Below are 13,302 nucleotides of genomic sequence, written 5' to 3' on the forward strand. Positions count from 1 at the left end.
TCACGTAGAACTGACACCCAGGAGCCATCCCTGTCTCTCTCACTTTGGGAAAAGGCACCAGATCTGGAAAAGGAGCTGTTCAGTTCATGTTCCTTTGTTCATCTCCTGCTTTGTTCTCTGATCTCTCACTTTTATCCTTACCTCTGTTCATTTTCATACTCAAACCCAGTTTGCTTTTGGCAATATTTGCTTTTGCTCTGCCTCATGTATTTTGCTTGCCCAGCAGAGATGTACCTTCACTCTGCAACCTGCAGATGGAACTTTCCCTGCAGCATCACTGGCATCTTTATGCCAAGGGGTTCAAGAGAGACCACATAAAACAAAAGTATCTGAAAAAATTATGGCTTATAATCCATCTGTCAAACAACCTGTACCTTGCCCTTGTCATGAGTCTCCAGATCACTGTGTAAGACCAGAGAAGCCACATCTTGATGATCACTGATGCTACAGACAAGCAAAAAGTCTCAAACACCAAAGGAAAAGCTATTGGTTTATATATAGATATATATATATATAGATATATACTGTGTTTACAGAGTCAACAAGTTAAATGCAATATTCATAAGAGCATTAACAATAAAAATACAATCTGTGTGTAGCCAAGTACAGACTTAAAATGGTAAAACAGGAAAAAGGATCTCACCAAAAGTACAAATATACAGTACAAATTGATTTATTTAAAACAGTTACAAAAAAAGCACAACAAAATAGAGATTATCCTTAGAATTATTAATGCTTTGTTAAAGATCAGGTAGGAGGAAAGGGGCAGGGACAAGGTCGGAGGGGAGCACCTGACTAGTTCTAAGGCTTTAGATACACTGCGTTGGTTACATGTTAATACAGCCATATACTGGGGTTATAGTGAGGGGTCAGCACTTATCTACAAACACCTCCCTGCCTCAAGGCAGCCCAGCCAGCCCCCCTGTGTCTGTCTGTCTGTCTCTGGGCAGACCTCCCCGGCGCTAAGGTGCCATGAAAGCCGAAAACAACTCGAGTGTGCAGGGGCACGTTGGCAGCAGCAGCCTAGAAGGACCTTAGGGGCAATCCTGTCCTCCACAGACAGGTGTGAAGGCCGTGCAAGGGCCTGGACCATCAACCTTTTAAGCCATACATGGAACACCCTGGGCCAAACTGTACAGAATGTGCATTTGTGGCCATCGTAGCAGCTTCTGCAAAGTGTCAGGCCCTAGGACAGCCTGAAAGACAAGGAGCAGTTGTGAGTGATGCTGGGGAAAGGCACGTGTGCTGCTGCGGGCAGGAACTACCATTTGGGCTACTCCAGCTGCTGTAGTTTCTTTTACAATATTTTCTGAGTAACAAGGATTGTTAGTTCTCTATGGGGCAAAGTGACTTCAAGTGTGGGGGTGGGGACAGGGACACTTAATGTGAAAAGTGCATTATACCTGCTCGGTGGCTGGAAGGGGAAGGCAGAGGGGGCCCTCTGCAGCTTCCTCCCTTCCAGACAGAGCTTCCTCTGCATAGTCGTAGGCATGAGCACTCTCTGCTGTGAATGACAGGCCTGGCTCCGCTGGGCAGCTGACTCGAGGAATGTTCCATGGGATGGGACAGATGGCTACAGAACACTCAGTATTGCATCCCACAGACTCCTGCTACAGAGTGTGAGCTGGGTAAGACCAGGGCCAGAAGGCCTTCTCCTCCTCCAGGCAGGACAGACCACAGCTCTCCTCCACAATAGGAACATATTTCTCTGAAGTCTGTCACATCTCTGCCAGCAGAAAAGCCCAGGTAACCATCCCACTCCACAATGTTTTCCTGGCTTTATCTCCTCTTTTCCCTGTAAACCCAAGAAATAAAAGAATGAGCTCCACGGGCTCATTCACAGCCTTTCTGCCTGCAGCAGAGCCTATCTCACACACTCCCTGTCCCAGGAGAGTCTCAATGCTCAGCACAACCACCATTGCAGTGCTGAGCTACACAGCCCAGCCCTGTAAGGACAAGTTCCAGTGATACCAGTACTGCTGAGCTGGGCTGAAGGACCTCCAGTGGTCCACTCCTGCCCACCGTTTGGGGCAAGCAGCCAGATGCACAGATTCTTCATCTCAGTGCCCTGCCTTGAGCTGTGCCTGAAAGCACTGCTTCCAGGGAGGAGCTGGCAGCTGAAATATGCACAACAGTGGGAGTGACAGGGAGTCTGGGAAGAAGGACTGAGGTCCAGTTCACCCTGGCCTGTTCCACAGAGCTCAGGACTGCACTCAGCAGAGGTGCAGCAAGCCAAAGTCCAGGTCAGCAGCCAGGTAAACAATGAGGGTGAGCACCTTCACAGCCCTTCAGCTGCCTACAGTACAAAGCTGTTTTAGCCACACAGCATCTTGCCTCAGTCATCTGTGCTGCCCGTTCAGACCACGGCACAGTGTGGCTGAGATCGGAGAGGAGTCACAGTAACACACAGGGGATAAGGCAGGCTCTCCAAATCCTCACTCAGACAGACTCCTGTGTTCACACATCTGAGGGGCTGCACCCTCAGCTGCTCAGACATTCCCTCTGTGGTGTGGCCAACCCCTCTACATTCACACGCCACACGTATGTGAGATCCCGTCCTCGGCTTTCACAGCTCTCAATTCCTCTGCATGCACCGAGCAAAGAACACGCACGAGAACCTGGGCTCCTCTGTCTCCAGCCTCTGGCCACAGACACCTCGGGTATCCTGAGCATTATGTACTGATTACCAACATTAATCGAGGTCTTTGCGTAGGAGAGTGCAGTGAACAGGAGCTGTGACACCCCAGGTGACGGAGGGGCCCAGGGGGACACTTCACTGACAAACAGGGCTGTGAAAACAGCGTCTGTTCCCGCAGATGCTGCACCTGAGGAAGCAGAACCTTCACCCGACAGCATCACCGTGACTTCACACATCTCAAATACAGCTGATGAGATCAGAAGTAGTGTGTCATTTGGGAGCAGCTACACATGATACAGGCAGCACCCTCATTCTGGAGAGCCCCGTGAGGCACAAACACTGAAGGCATGATTAGCACATCTCACCTAAGGCCTGAAAAGAGTCTGTCCAGGTGCAGGTATTTCAAAGGCAACAGAAATGGCTAGCAATGTGCTAGGAAAACAGGACGGGGATGGAAGGGACATTCTGGAGACTCTCTAACTTGCCTGATACCCAGGCAGAGCACCTGCCCATCACACAGCAGAAGCCAACCAGTTACAGGACACACTCCTAGAGAGTGCAGAAGAGCCCTCAGGCAGCACCGCTGCAAGGAGAGGTGCTGACACACACCATTCTGTGACAGAGAGGAGCAGTGCCCCAGAAGTCAGGCACACCCGACAGAAACTTCAGGAAGATGAGAGCAGTGAGACAGAAACAGCATGCTGGACATAAGGGCTCTGCACACTGAGAAAAGCCCTCTCCAAAGCCTGGTCCTAGCACAGAGATGGGCACCTGAACACAAGGAATACTTAACCCAGGTTAAGTCAGTGAAAACTTTCCTCCCCAGAACAGTGACCATTCTTTATCCTGGCTGAGCAGTTGTAGCTGGTGTCATAATACACCATCAGAGAGAACAAATTAGTGTAACTACAGGAGCCTTCACTCAATAGAGTGTTATCACCACAATGAGGTATTCATACACAATTGTATTAAGTCCCACCATGAAAGAGACTAGTCTTGATTTTACCTTATTGTTCTACAGAGGAACTCCGAAGTGAAGCATCAGAAAAACTAACAAAACCACCCCAAAATGCCCTGTGATGCTGTGATATTTTTAGAGCCCCTACATTAATGAACTGTACTTTTCAGAAACTTTGTACCTTGCCTGCACATGCACAAACACTTGTCTCTAGTCCAGAGCTTACTCAGGAAACTGCCTGCAGGGAAGAATTAGCCGTCCAGAATGTTTTTTTTCTGAGTTAATTACAAAATAGCCTCGGTCTTCTCACAGAAAAAGGATGTTTTCATCCTTTCCTGGAGAATGCTGAATATATTTTAATCCAGCTTTAAAAAAATACAAACTAACAAAATACCAAACCCCCAAATCCAACCAGACAAAAAACCCCAACCCCATTCATTCCTAGGCAAAGACTCTGCAAATTTATAAGCCCAGGATTTTTTTTAAAGTTACTAACATGGGAAGAAAGATTTGATTTGGTGGCAAACAATTAAATGTATTTTCTGGCAGGAAACTAAATGTCTCCCAGCTCAACTTGTGTCCCATCCCAAGTGGTCAAGTTCCCTATTCACCTACACCCAAACCCATCCTTTTGGTCCTTCCTCTTGAATTTCTGTGAATCATTCAAATCTGTACATTCTTTGCAAGAAGAAAGAGCAGTTGGATTCAGTGGAAGAGACATTAATCAGAACCACCAGAGAAGCACCTCCGTCCTGCCCTCGAGAGCTCCGTCAGTGAACGGTCCTTTTAAAGTGCATGTGTGAAGAAAGGGGATACTGGGAGTAGAGCCCCCAGACTCCAGTGGGGACCCGTCTCTCCCCATCATGAGAAAGGAGGAATAAAATCTTCAGCAATTTTATCTGCTACCTTAAGCCGTGTCTGCCCTCCTCATTTCCCCACCTGTCCTGAATGCTCAGCCCCTGCCCTGCAGGGAGTCAGTTATCCCTGGAGGTGGGAGAAAGCCCCAGCCTCCAGCCTCTGGAATGCTCTCATTGCATGCTCATGAGCACGTCTGTGCTCCCCACCCCAGCTAAGCCTGTCGCTGCTCCCTGAGGCACTGGAGCCCTCCTGACTCCCCAAGAGTCAGCCACGGAACTGGAATAGAGCCAGTCCTGCAGGGCAGAGAGCAGCCTTGCTGGTGAACCTGTCAGAGTCTGTGCAATTCCTCCACCTGAAGGGGAGGCTCACCTGCCGGGACTGCCCCAGCTCACACCTCCACGGGATCACTTCCCTGCATTCGAACGCCCTTCAATAGACAGCTTCACCTCCTGGGGAATGAAAGAGGGACGGAGCAGGGAGGGCCGAGGCTCCTCTGCCTGCACGCTGTATCTTTGGAAGCCTGGGGCTGCCCAGCTGTGCTGAGTGCCAGCCTCAGGCTGAGAGGGCTCTGCGCGAGCGCTCTGGGCCGCGCTGTCCCTGTCCGTGTGGCTCTTCCTTTCAGCAGCTCTGTCAGGTGGCTCTCGGAGCCCCTGAGCTGTTCGTTCCGATCTCTCCCTGGCAGATCCCAGCTGATCTGTGAGAGGGGAGTTGGCCTGAGAAGCAGAGTTGCCATTCATGCTCTGTAAACTGATTGATATGCAGACATCCCCCACTTGCAGCCTGTGACAGGGCAAAGCAAAGAGCTGAGCAGTCCGCCCCGGGCTGCAGGAGGACCAGCCCTGGCCATACACAAAGAAGGGATGCTCCGGGGGCACATCAATGCTCACTTTACTTTGTTGCTCCCCAACCACAAAATGCAGTGTGACAAGCCCAGGCCACTGGCTTTCCTGAATATCCACCACAGTGCTGGAGTCGATCTTCAGGCCCCCGCTCACCTCCGCACTGCGAACAAAATCTTGAGTCTGCAGGTCCTCCACCCGCTTCAGCTCTCCTGTTGCCAGCTGGATGATGGCTCCTTTCATGAAGTGAGAGGGCAGCTGGGAGGAGCTGGGTGGCTGCAGCTGGGCCAGCTCCTTTTCCAGCACGCTTCCTCGAGCCTGTGCATCTGGGCTCTGCCTCACCAGGGCTTCTGAAGTGGAAGACCTGATGGGCTCAGACCCAATGGGAACAAGGACTGGCTTGCCGTTGGCTACCACCATTCCTTTGGTTAACTGTCTCTGTCTAACAGCCTCCTCGGGGGACATTCCACACGGGCTCCGGGACTGGCTGTTCCCAGCCCTATCCACGGTGTTTCTCAGCATGTCTTCCTGCCCATCAGGGATATTATGGCAAAGGTTCAAAGGGCTCGGATCATCTTTCCTCTGGGCTGCCAGAACATGATAATCCTGAGATGCCAGCACTCCCACCACCCTCTGAACCTCCAGATCAGTGTCTGGGGTGCTCCTGTGAGCTGGCACAGAGATCTCTCTTCCCAGCATCTGGTAACCTGGAAGGAACTCTCCGTCACCCACACCTCCTGCTGCAGCCCCCGGGGGCTGACAGTCCTCAGCTGCACTGCTGGCAGAGTCCACGGCCTCGCTGAGCCTCCTGGCCATGCTTTGCTCCAGGGGCCTCTGCCCACCGTTGGCTGCAGCCACCTCTGAGCTCAGCTGACTGTCCTGCTGAGGAGACACTGGGCTCCCGCCTGCTGCAGGTGCCTCATAGGCCGCATACCCTGGTGGAAGGCGGGACATCTGATAATAAACAGGAATCCTGCCCGGGGCCATGTCCAGCTGGGGCACAGAGTGGTGCTGCACCTGCCCAGGAGAGGCTGCAGAGGCGGATTTGTTGAAGCTGTGGGTGGGAGAGGTAGTCTGGGGGGAAGGAGTAGCTTCTTCCGCAAACAGGGAGGCATATGGCACAAAGTGGGGGACGTGGGGGGCAGCGAGGTTGGTGGAAGGAGACAGGAGAGGACTAGGCAGGAAGGCAGGAGGGACGGCATAGGGCACTGTGTAGTGGGACCCGATGAGCTGCAGGGAGGCCGGAGGGATCTGCGCGTAGTGGATGGGGGGAAAGGGCACCCCCGGGTGCTGAATGATGGGTGAGCTCACGTTGAAGGCGGGGGACAGGGGGCTCACGTTCACCACGGGGTGCAGGCCCGTGGGGGAGAAGGTGGCAGGTGGTGCTGCCACTTTGTAGAGCATCCCGTACTGGTCCACCGTAAGCCCCGCCGCCGCCTCGGGGGCTTCGCCGGGGCCATAGCGGGGGGCGGCAGGACCCGGTCCGGCCGTTCGGGCCCACTCCGGGCCCTCGCCCGAGCCCTGGGGGCCCCCCGCCCGTCCCGCCTCGGTGCCGGCGCTGGCGGCGGGAAGGTCCCGCTTCTTTGGCGGGAGGCACTCCTGGCTCCGCTCGTGGCCCGCTCTCATGGCGCCCCGCGCTGTCCCGGCTGCCCCGGCCGCCGCGCTCCTTCATGGGGGCACCCGCTGGGGCTGCCCCGCGCGGGCTCCCGGATCCGCGCCGCCCGCCGCCGCCTCACCTGCGCCAGGAACAGAGGGAGCCGTGAGTCCCACACACAGGCACGGTGGCGGCCCCCGGCCCAGGGCCGGCACCCCGGGCACGAGAGACGCCCGAGCCCGGTCGCCGCCCCATCCCCGGCCCCAGAGCCCCGGCCGCGCTGCGCCCCGCGGACCCGCCTGGTGCCCGCCCAATGCCCGCGGCTCACCCGCCATGGCCCAGCCCGGCCCCGCGGACCCGCCCGGTGCCCGCGGCTCACCCGCCATGGCCCGGTCCGGCCCCGCGGGCCCGCCCGGTGCCCACACCGGCTCCTCCCCGCCCGCGGCGCGCAGAGATGACGCGCCACGCCGCGATGACGCGCCCGGCACACAGGAAGTGCCTCATCCGTCGGCGGGAGTTCTGCCGCCGCCGCGCCCGGATGACGTCACGAGGCAGCAGCAGCGCCGTTGCCGTGGCAACGGGCCGCGTAGGCCCGGGGCCGGCCCGGCGGCAGCGCCGTGCGGGGTCTGTCGGTCCCGCGCCCCACGCGGACACTCCTCGGCTGGGCGGGAGCACGGGCCCCGCGGCGGCGCAGCCCGGCTCACCTGCGGGAGCCTGCGGTCTGAAGGGCCCCGCTCCCTTTCTCGCACCCCCGTAGTGTCCCGCAGGGCCCGCGCTGCTGGCCGGAGCCCCGCGGAGGGCAGTTTCTCGGCATTCGGCGGTCGCTGAAGTGACAAAAGGTCCTGGAAGGGCGGACAGAAGAACTGCTCGGGGCGGGGGCGGCTGTACACCCCTTTCCTGAGGCGCCTCGCTCCTCCCGCCACCGACGGACGCTTCGACAGAGCGAGATTGCGGGGGGGCGGGGAGCGGTCCCGGAGCCCCCCGGAACCCCGGGCGCGGGCGGCGGGACCCGCCCGGCCCCGCCGCCGGGAGCGCGCGCCGCCGGGACCGCCCCTCGCGTGACGTCATCAGGGACTGCCACGGTGCAGACGCACCGCTCCTAGTCAAACCAGTCCCGCGGATGCTTCCGCCAAGAAAAGTAGTGCGAAGGGCCTTTTCCGCCGCGCCGCCGGCGGTGCCGAGCCGCTCCCGCTCCGTTCCCGCCCAGCCCAGCTCAGCCCGCCCGCGCCCCCGCCCGCGGCCGGGACAGCCCGGGGGGCTGCGGCGAGCGAACCGGCGCGCGGATCCCTCCGCCTGCGGTATCGGTGCTGCGGCCGCGCCGCCGCCATTTTGAATGCCCGGCTCCGTCTGCCGCTGCCGCTGCAGGGACCGGCCCGGTGAGTGGGACCGGCCCGGGCGCCGCCGCTCGGTCCGGGACTCCGCCGCCGCTTGGTCCCGCTGCCCGGGGCCCTGCGAGCTTCGGTGCCTCTGCCCGCCCCGAGCACCGCGGCCAGGCTGCGGTCGCTCTGCTCGCGGGGCCGCCCGGTGCCCTCCCGCTGCCGGCGCCGCTGCCTCCGCCCGGCGGCTCGGCCGCCTCGGACTCTGCCCCCCCGCGCCCTAAGGCCGCCTGCCCGGGCGCCAGGAGCGCTCCGTGCCCGGCCCGGGCAGTTCCCCGGTGCGGGCTGCGCCCCGTGCCCACGGTTGGGGGGCCGCGCGGTGGCCGAGGGGAGCGCAGCCCGGGACTGGTCCGTGCTGGGGCCTGTGGCCGTCCCAGGAGCAGCCGGGACCTGTGCCCGTCCTGCCGCCGGGGTGTGATTGCCTGGGCTGTGCAGCCGCTCCGAGCGTTACGGCGTCCCCAGTGCTTGCCGTGTTTGCCGGCGATCAGGGGTTTCAGCAGGCGCAGGAGATGCACGATCCGGCCGGAGGCATTCGCAGTGAGCTGTGTCTGACGGCCGGTCTGTCAGGGAGGCTTCAAGTCCTTTCTTCGAGGCTGGTTGAGTTCTCTTCTCGCACAAACTATAAGAGAAACTATATATATTTAATTTTTTTTATAGTGAGCTTTGTTTTTAAAGTTAGCAGATGGAACAGGTGTGCTTTTTATTATGTTGTAAGTGATGTGTAAAAATGCTGAGTGATTTATTTCAGTTTCTGATGCTTGAGGTGTTAATGAGGCAGCACAGAATCCCAGTGGAATACCGTTGGAAGTGTGACATGTCACACGTGTGACTAGAAGGTATTTGGTCTGTAGTGGCTTAAACAGAGTAGAACACGTATATGTTTTCCTTTGCATGGTGCTCCAGTATCCCACATTTAATATGGCAGGGAATTTTGTGTTGTTTTCTTTTTCTCTTTTTTTTTTTCCTGTTCCACTTCTCTGTGATAGAGCACAGCAGCTTTTTGTCCCCCTGTTTTACCACCACTGCTCCTCTAAACTACACTTTGTATTTTTCCCTTTGTTTATTTGCATGTCCCGTTCTATTGCCAAATTCTTTCTTTTCCCTACTCCTGTGCATTCCTGTTTGGCAGGGTTTGAAAACCTACTGGGTACTCAGGAGCTCAGCAAAGGCTGATTTTGTGGGGTTTTCTGAGGAGTTCAGTGTGAACCTCTTCATTCTTCTGAGCTGGGAGAAAGAGGGGAAAAGGTATTTAAATTCCTGGGACTTGAGGAGGGGAAAGTCTGTGGTAATTGTTTTGTGAAGGGATCCAACTTTAGTGTTTCCAGTGTGTGAGATAACTTTCAGACTTCCTCCTTTTATGATAAAAAACTCCATTATCTTCCTTTTTTTCTTTTCTTTTGTGTTCCTGTGACTGCTGATCTGTTTTCCTGAAGGTGGTGTAGTAGGGATGGGTGGATCCTGTAGCACCTTTGTGGTGTTGTGTGAGAGAGTAAGGGATACAGAAATGTTCGGATTCTTGGTAGCTCCTTGTGTACAGAGTCTTGTAGTGGCATCTCTGTCCAACAGAGTGAGTGAGTGTGTCAGGCCATGGTGTGAGGAGGTTGTGGACAGCAGCAAAGAAACCCAGATTGTCTGTTCTCAGGCACACACAGCCTGCCCTGCTTGGTGCAGTTCAGGTTTGGAAGGTTGCCTTTCCAAGTGTGAGGGCTCATGGAAATCTTAACTGCTGCTAAAGCTGATGTCACTCACTCAGTAAAGCTCCTTGAGCCTCTCTAGTGTGAATATTTGTATTTGTGAGTAGGCAGTGTATAACTTCAGCAGATGAGTTGTTTGACCTCTTCATATTTTTTAGTGCCACGACAAACTCTTCTGACTGAAGGTGATGTTAACTTGTAGATGATACTCAGCTGTTCTCTACGGAAAAGGGTCTGCTCTGCCTTGTGCCAGCATTCCATCACTGGACAGAAGTTCGGGAGTTAATAAGTAAATATATGATGAGGCTGTAACTTGAAAAACAGCTACACTAACATGGGGACAAGTGAAACTGCTGATATCACAGGTATTAGTACAACCTGTACCTGCTGTTTGGCAGAGATGCTGCAGATAAAATTGAAGACTAGAACTTCCTAGAGCATAGCCGAAGTTACCTGGCCTGTTGTGAAGTGTATATTAATGAATGTAAAAATGGGGCATCATGTCTTTCATGTGGCATTAACCAGGGTTAAAAAGAGTGTGGGGTTTTTAGTCACAAAGTAGTAGCTAATTTTTTTTTTATTTAAAGTCTAATTCTACAGGGAAGTGAACAGGAAGTAAAATAGGCAGATTACAGATTAAAATAGCGAGGGACCTAGAAGTAGGTAATAAATACAAAGGTAATGTAGGTCAGTGGTGATTGAAGTATAGAAATGGAAGCCAGGAAATCTGGAATTCTGCGTGCAGCTGTCATACTGATCAGCTCTGTAGCTGTGCTAATTCTTCTTCGTACCTTTGTTAGCATCTAAAAAAAGGGAAATATTTATTTTCTGTTTGGGCAGCTGTTGAGGTCAGTGTTTGTAGTGGTTGTGAGCTCAGCACATCTTTTGAAGGCAGTTGAGGAGCTGTTTGGTTTGGGGTGTGTGCACAGTTGTGCAGGAGTGGGAACCTCATCCAAAGTGCTGAGTTGTGTGTGGGGCTGTGCCCCAGGCAGCAGAGAGTGGGAGGGGGCAGTGGGGTCTGTGCACACCCGGGGTCTGTGAGAACAGGTCCTACCCTGCCTCTGTCCTTCCCTTCCTCTCAGCCCCTGAGCAGCACCGTGTCTCACCTCTTCAATACTCTTGTGCTACATGTTCTTGTTCATTTTTTTAAGATGTAACTGGAAGTGGGACCATCACTTCTCCAAGACTACTTTTTCTCTCTTGTTTAGGGGCACTCTTTTCCTTACTTGACCTCCCCCCTCTCCCTCAGCTGTCTTTGTATAAAGCGAAGCATAAGCCTGATGCCTTTTATTATGAGAATGCATTTTGAAGCCCCCTGCTGCCTTAATTTCTTCCTGATTTTCTGATGTTACTTTCTAATTCTCTTGTATTCAATAGCTTTTTCTCAGGAGAGATTGTTCCACTTAGCATGTTACGTGGTTGGTTGCCCTTTCACTCAACTCTTTGTGTTGCCTTTGCCCTTGATGATGATGGTGCTCCTTACTTTGGTGTTTACTGTTTTCTGTATAAATATTGGTAATACTAGACCATATACCGATATCCCTGCTTTTGTTCACAGCTTCATCTCTGCTTCCAGTGCATACTTCTGGTTTTACTGCCAATGTATCTTTGTTTTGAATTATCTGATAGAAGTGTGAAGCCCACTGATAGCAGTGTGGCGTTGAGGCCATCGGCGTTGTGTATCAACAGTGCAGACAGATCCTCTGCTCTTGTGTGTGGGAGTCTGGATTCAGTGGGACCAAAGCAAGTGGGGGAGTTCTGCTACTGATTTCAGTTGGGAGTTGGGTCAGGCTTTCATTGCCTAACTTCCTGAAAGCTGTGTTTGCTCGAGGAGTGTGATTGCCTGTGCAGGCACTGGGGTGGAGCAACTGGAGGTGTGTGTTTTAGATGTGTGTGAAATGTGTGCTGCTTCAAGCTTCGGGTGCTTTCTAGACAGAACCAACTTCAGAAATACTATTTACAGGAAAAGCTATAACTTGGCGTGTGTCTCACTAGAACTGGAAATTCAGACTATTTTCCCAAACAGTAGAGCCCTTCTGTGAATAATTGAATGAGCTTTGATGGCCTTTATGTCTTAACGTTTCCGGAATTCAAGGCTAAAAATAATGGAATGTTAAAATGTTAAATGTCTGATAATTTGTCCTAAAGAAGTTTTAAAGCAACTGTTTGTTTTTTTTTAATGTCATTACCATAGAGACACATTAGACACTTTAGACATAAGCTAATATTTCTGAAGAGTTTCCAGAGGAGAAGGTCTCAACTCAGCATTTAAGGATAGTCTGTCCTTTGTCTTTACACTGCAATTCCTGATGGAGGAATATAGCTTGACTGAAGCACTTGAGCATTTTCAAGGTTGATTTTGGTGATACTAGGTGCTTCTTGTAAATATAAAAGGTGACTCACCATTTTTAAATGTGACTGTGTTCTAAGAGAGACTTCTGGTAAAGTTCTGTACTCAAATATTTTTGGTATAATGGCATGTTGTGTAAAATCTTTAACTCGGAAATGTGACAAGCTAACTAGTAAAAGACCATAAAAGAGGAGAAAATACTGATTTAGCAGCATAATTTAGATGAAAATTAAATGTTTTAATACATGATGATTTTTGCTTTCTTGATTTTTTTGTTTGTTTGTTTGTTTGTTGCTGTTGTTTTTTCCTCACTTTTGGATAGTTTAGAAGAAATGAGTTGCATAAAGAGAGGGTGCCTTTTTATTGGTTCAGGGGGAGGATTCCTGAATAGCAGAGGGAGGAGAATCACTGAGGTAGAACCTTTTGTGCAACCCAGAGAGTAGGAAAAAAGCTGGAATTCTATTTTCAAAGGAACTTAGACACCTACCACCATTTGAACTAATCGGAGTTAGGTATCTGACTCTCAGAAGTTTTCATCTTGATAGTAGGTTCTTCTGAGGAGCAAGGCCTTCACAATGAGAAAGGGGAAACAGATCTGATGAGGGAGAAGAATTCTGTGTACAATCCTGCCAGATACTGTAAATATTAACTATTAGGCTCTTTTCAGGGCCTGATTTCTGGGGCTTGTAGTTAGCAAAGAAATGGCCAAGGGAAACTCCTGCTGTAAACTGAAGGAGGAAATAGGTAACTACTTCTAAAAACTGCCTTGTTGTTTATGTTAATGTGCAAAGAATAAAAGCATGTGCCTGTGATGGTAAAAAATGTTAACTAATCCTGAAGAACAAGATCTGCTGCTTTGGAGGAAGTTATAAGCAGCACTTAGGCACCAGCTAAATTAAAACTCCGGGTCTGCTTTGGTAGGTGATACTGTTGTCCTCCCATTGTTACATTAAAGGTCTGTTGGCATTATGATAGACTTTGGAATTGTTGAGAAT

At 52.5% G+C, this 13,302-nt stretch overlaps 2 protein-coding genes across 7 annotated transcripts in view; one reads left to right on the top strand and one right to left on the bottom strand.

Moving 5' to 3' along the window:
• Positions 1–477: 477 nt before the first annotated feature.
• ATXN1L (ataxin 1 like) lies at positions 478–7,925 on the bottom strand. Of its 4 annotated transcripts, none has more exons than XM_051805598.1 (3): positions 7,592–7,922; positions 5,450–7,029; positions 478–1,795 (listed from the first exon to the last, which is right to left on the bottom strand). In XM_051805598.1, the coding sequence occupies exons 2-3, from the start codon at positions 6,917–6,919 to the stop codon at positions 1,574–1,576; spliced, it is 1,692 nt and encodes a 563-aa protein (XP_051661558.1). In that variant the 5' UTR covers positions 6,920–7,029; positions 7,592–7,922; the 3' UTR covers positions 478–1,573. The 4 variants fall into 4 exon arrangements, with proteins under 4 accessions (XP_051661558.1, XP_051661557.1, XP_051661555.1 ...); XM_051805597.1 differs by having other exon boundaries at positions 1,689–1,795; positions 4,824–7,029; positions 7,592–7,925; XM_051805595.1 differs by lacking the exon at positions 478–1,795 and having other exon boundaries at positions 2,189–7,029; positions 7,592–7,925.
• AP1G1 (adaptor related protein complex 1 subunit gamma 1) overlaps positions 7,708–13,302 on the top strand; it is a 40,629-nt gene continuing 35,034 nt past the window's right edge. Inside the window, exon 1 of one of the 3 annotated variants that reach the window (XM_051805593.1) lies at positions 7,708–7,726. The gene's annotated coding sequence lies outside the window, so the exon portion shown is untranslated. The other 2 variants (XM_051805590.1, XM_051805592.1) reach the window with 2 other exon arrangements.

This window comes from Manacus candei, unplaced genomic scaffold, assembly GCF_025592945.1.
Source record: "Manacus candei isolate 608988 ecotype Guabito, Panama unplaced genomic scaffold, ASM2559294v1 h1tg000065l, whole genome shotgun sequence".
In the NCBI taxonomy this organism is placed as follows: Eukaryota; Metazoa; Chordata; class Aves; order Passeriformes; family Pipridae; genus Manacus; species Manacus candei.

What these genes read in the sequence shown, in the direction of transcription:
- ATXN1L (XM_051805597.1), bottom strand. Translation starts at nt 6,919, where the DNA reads ATGAGAGCGGGCCACGAGCGGAGCCAGGAGTGCCTCCCGCCAAAGAAG.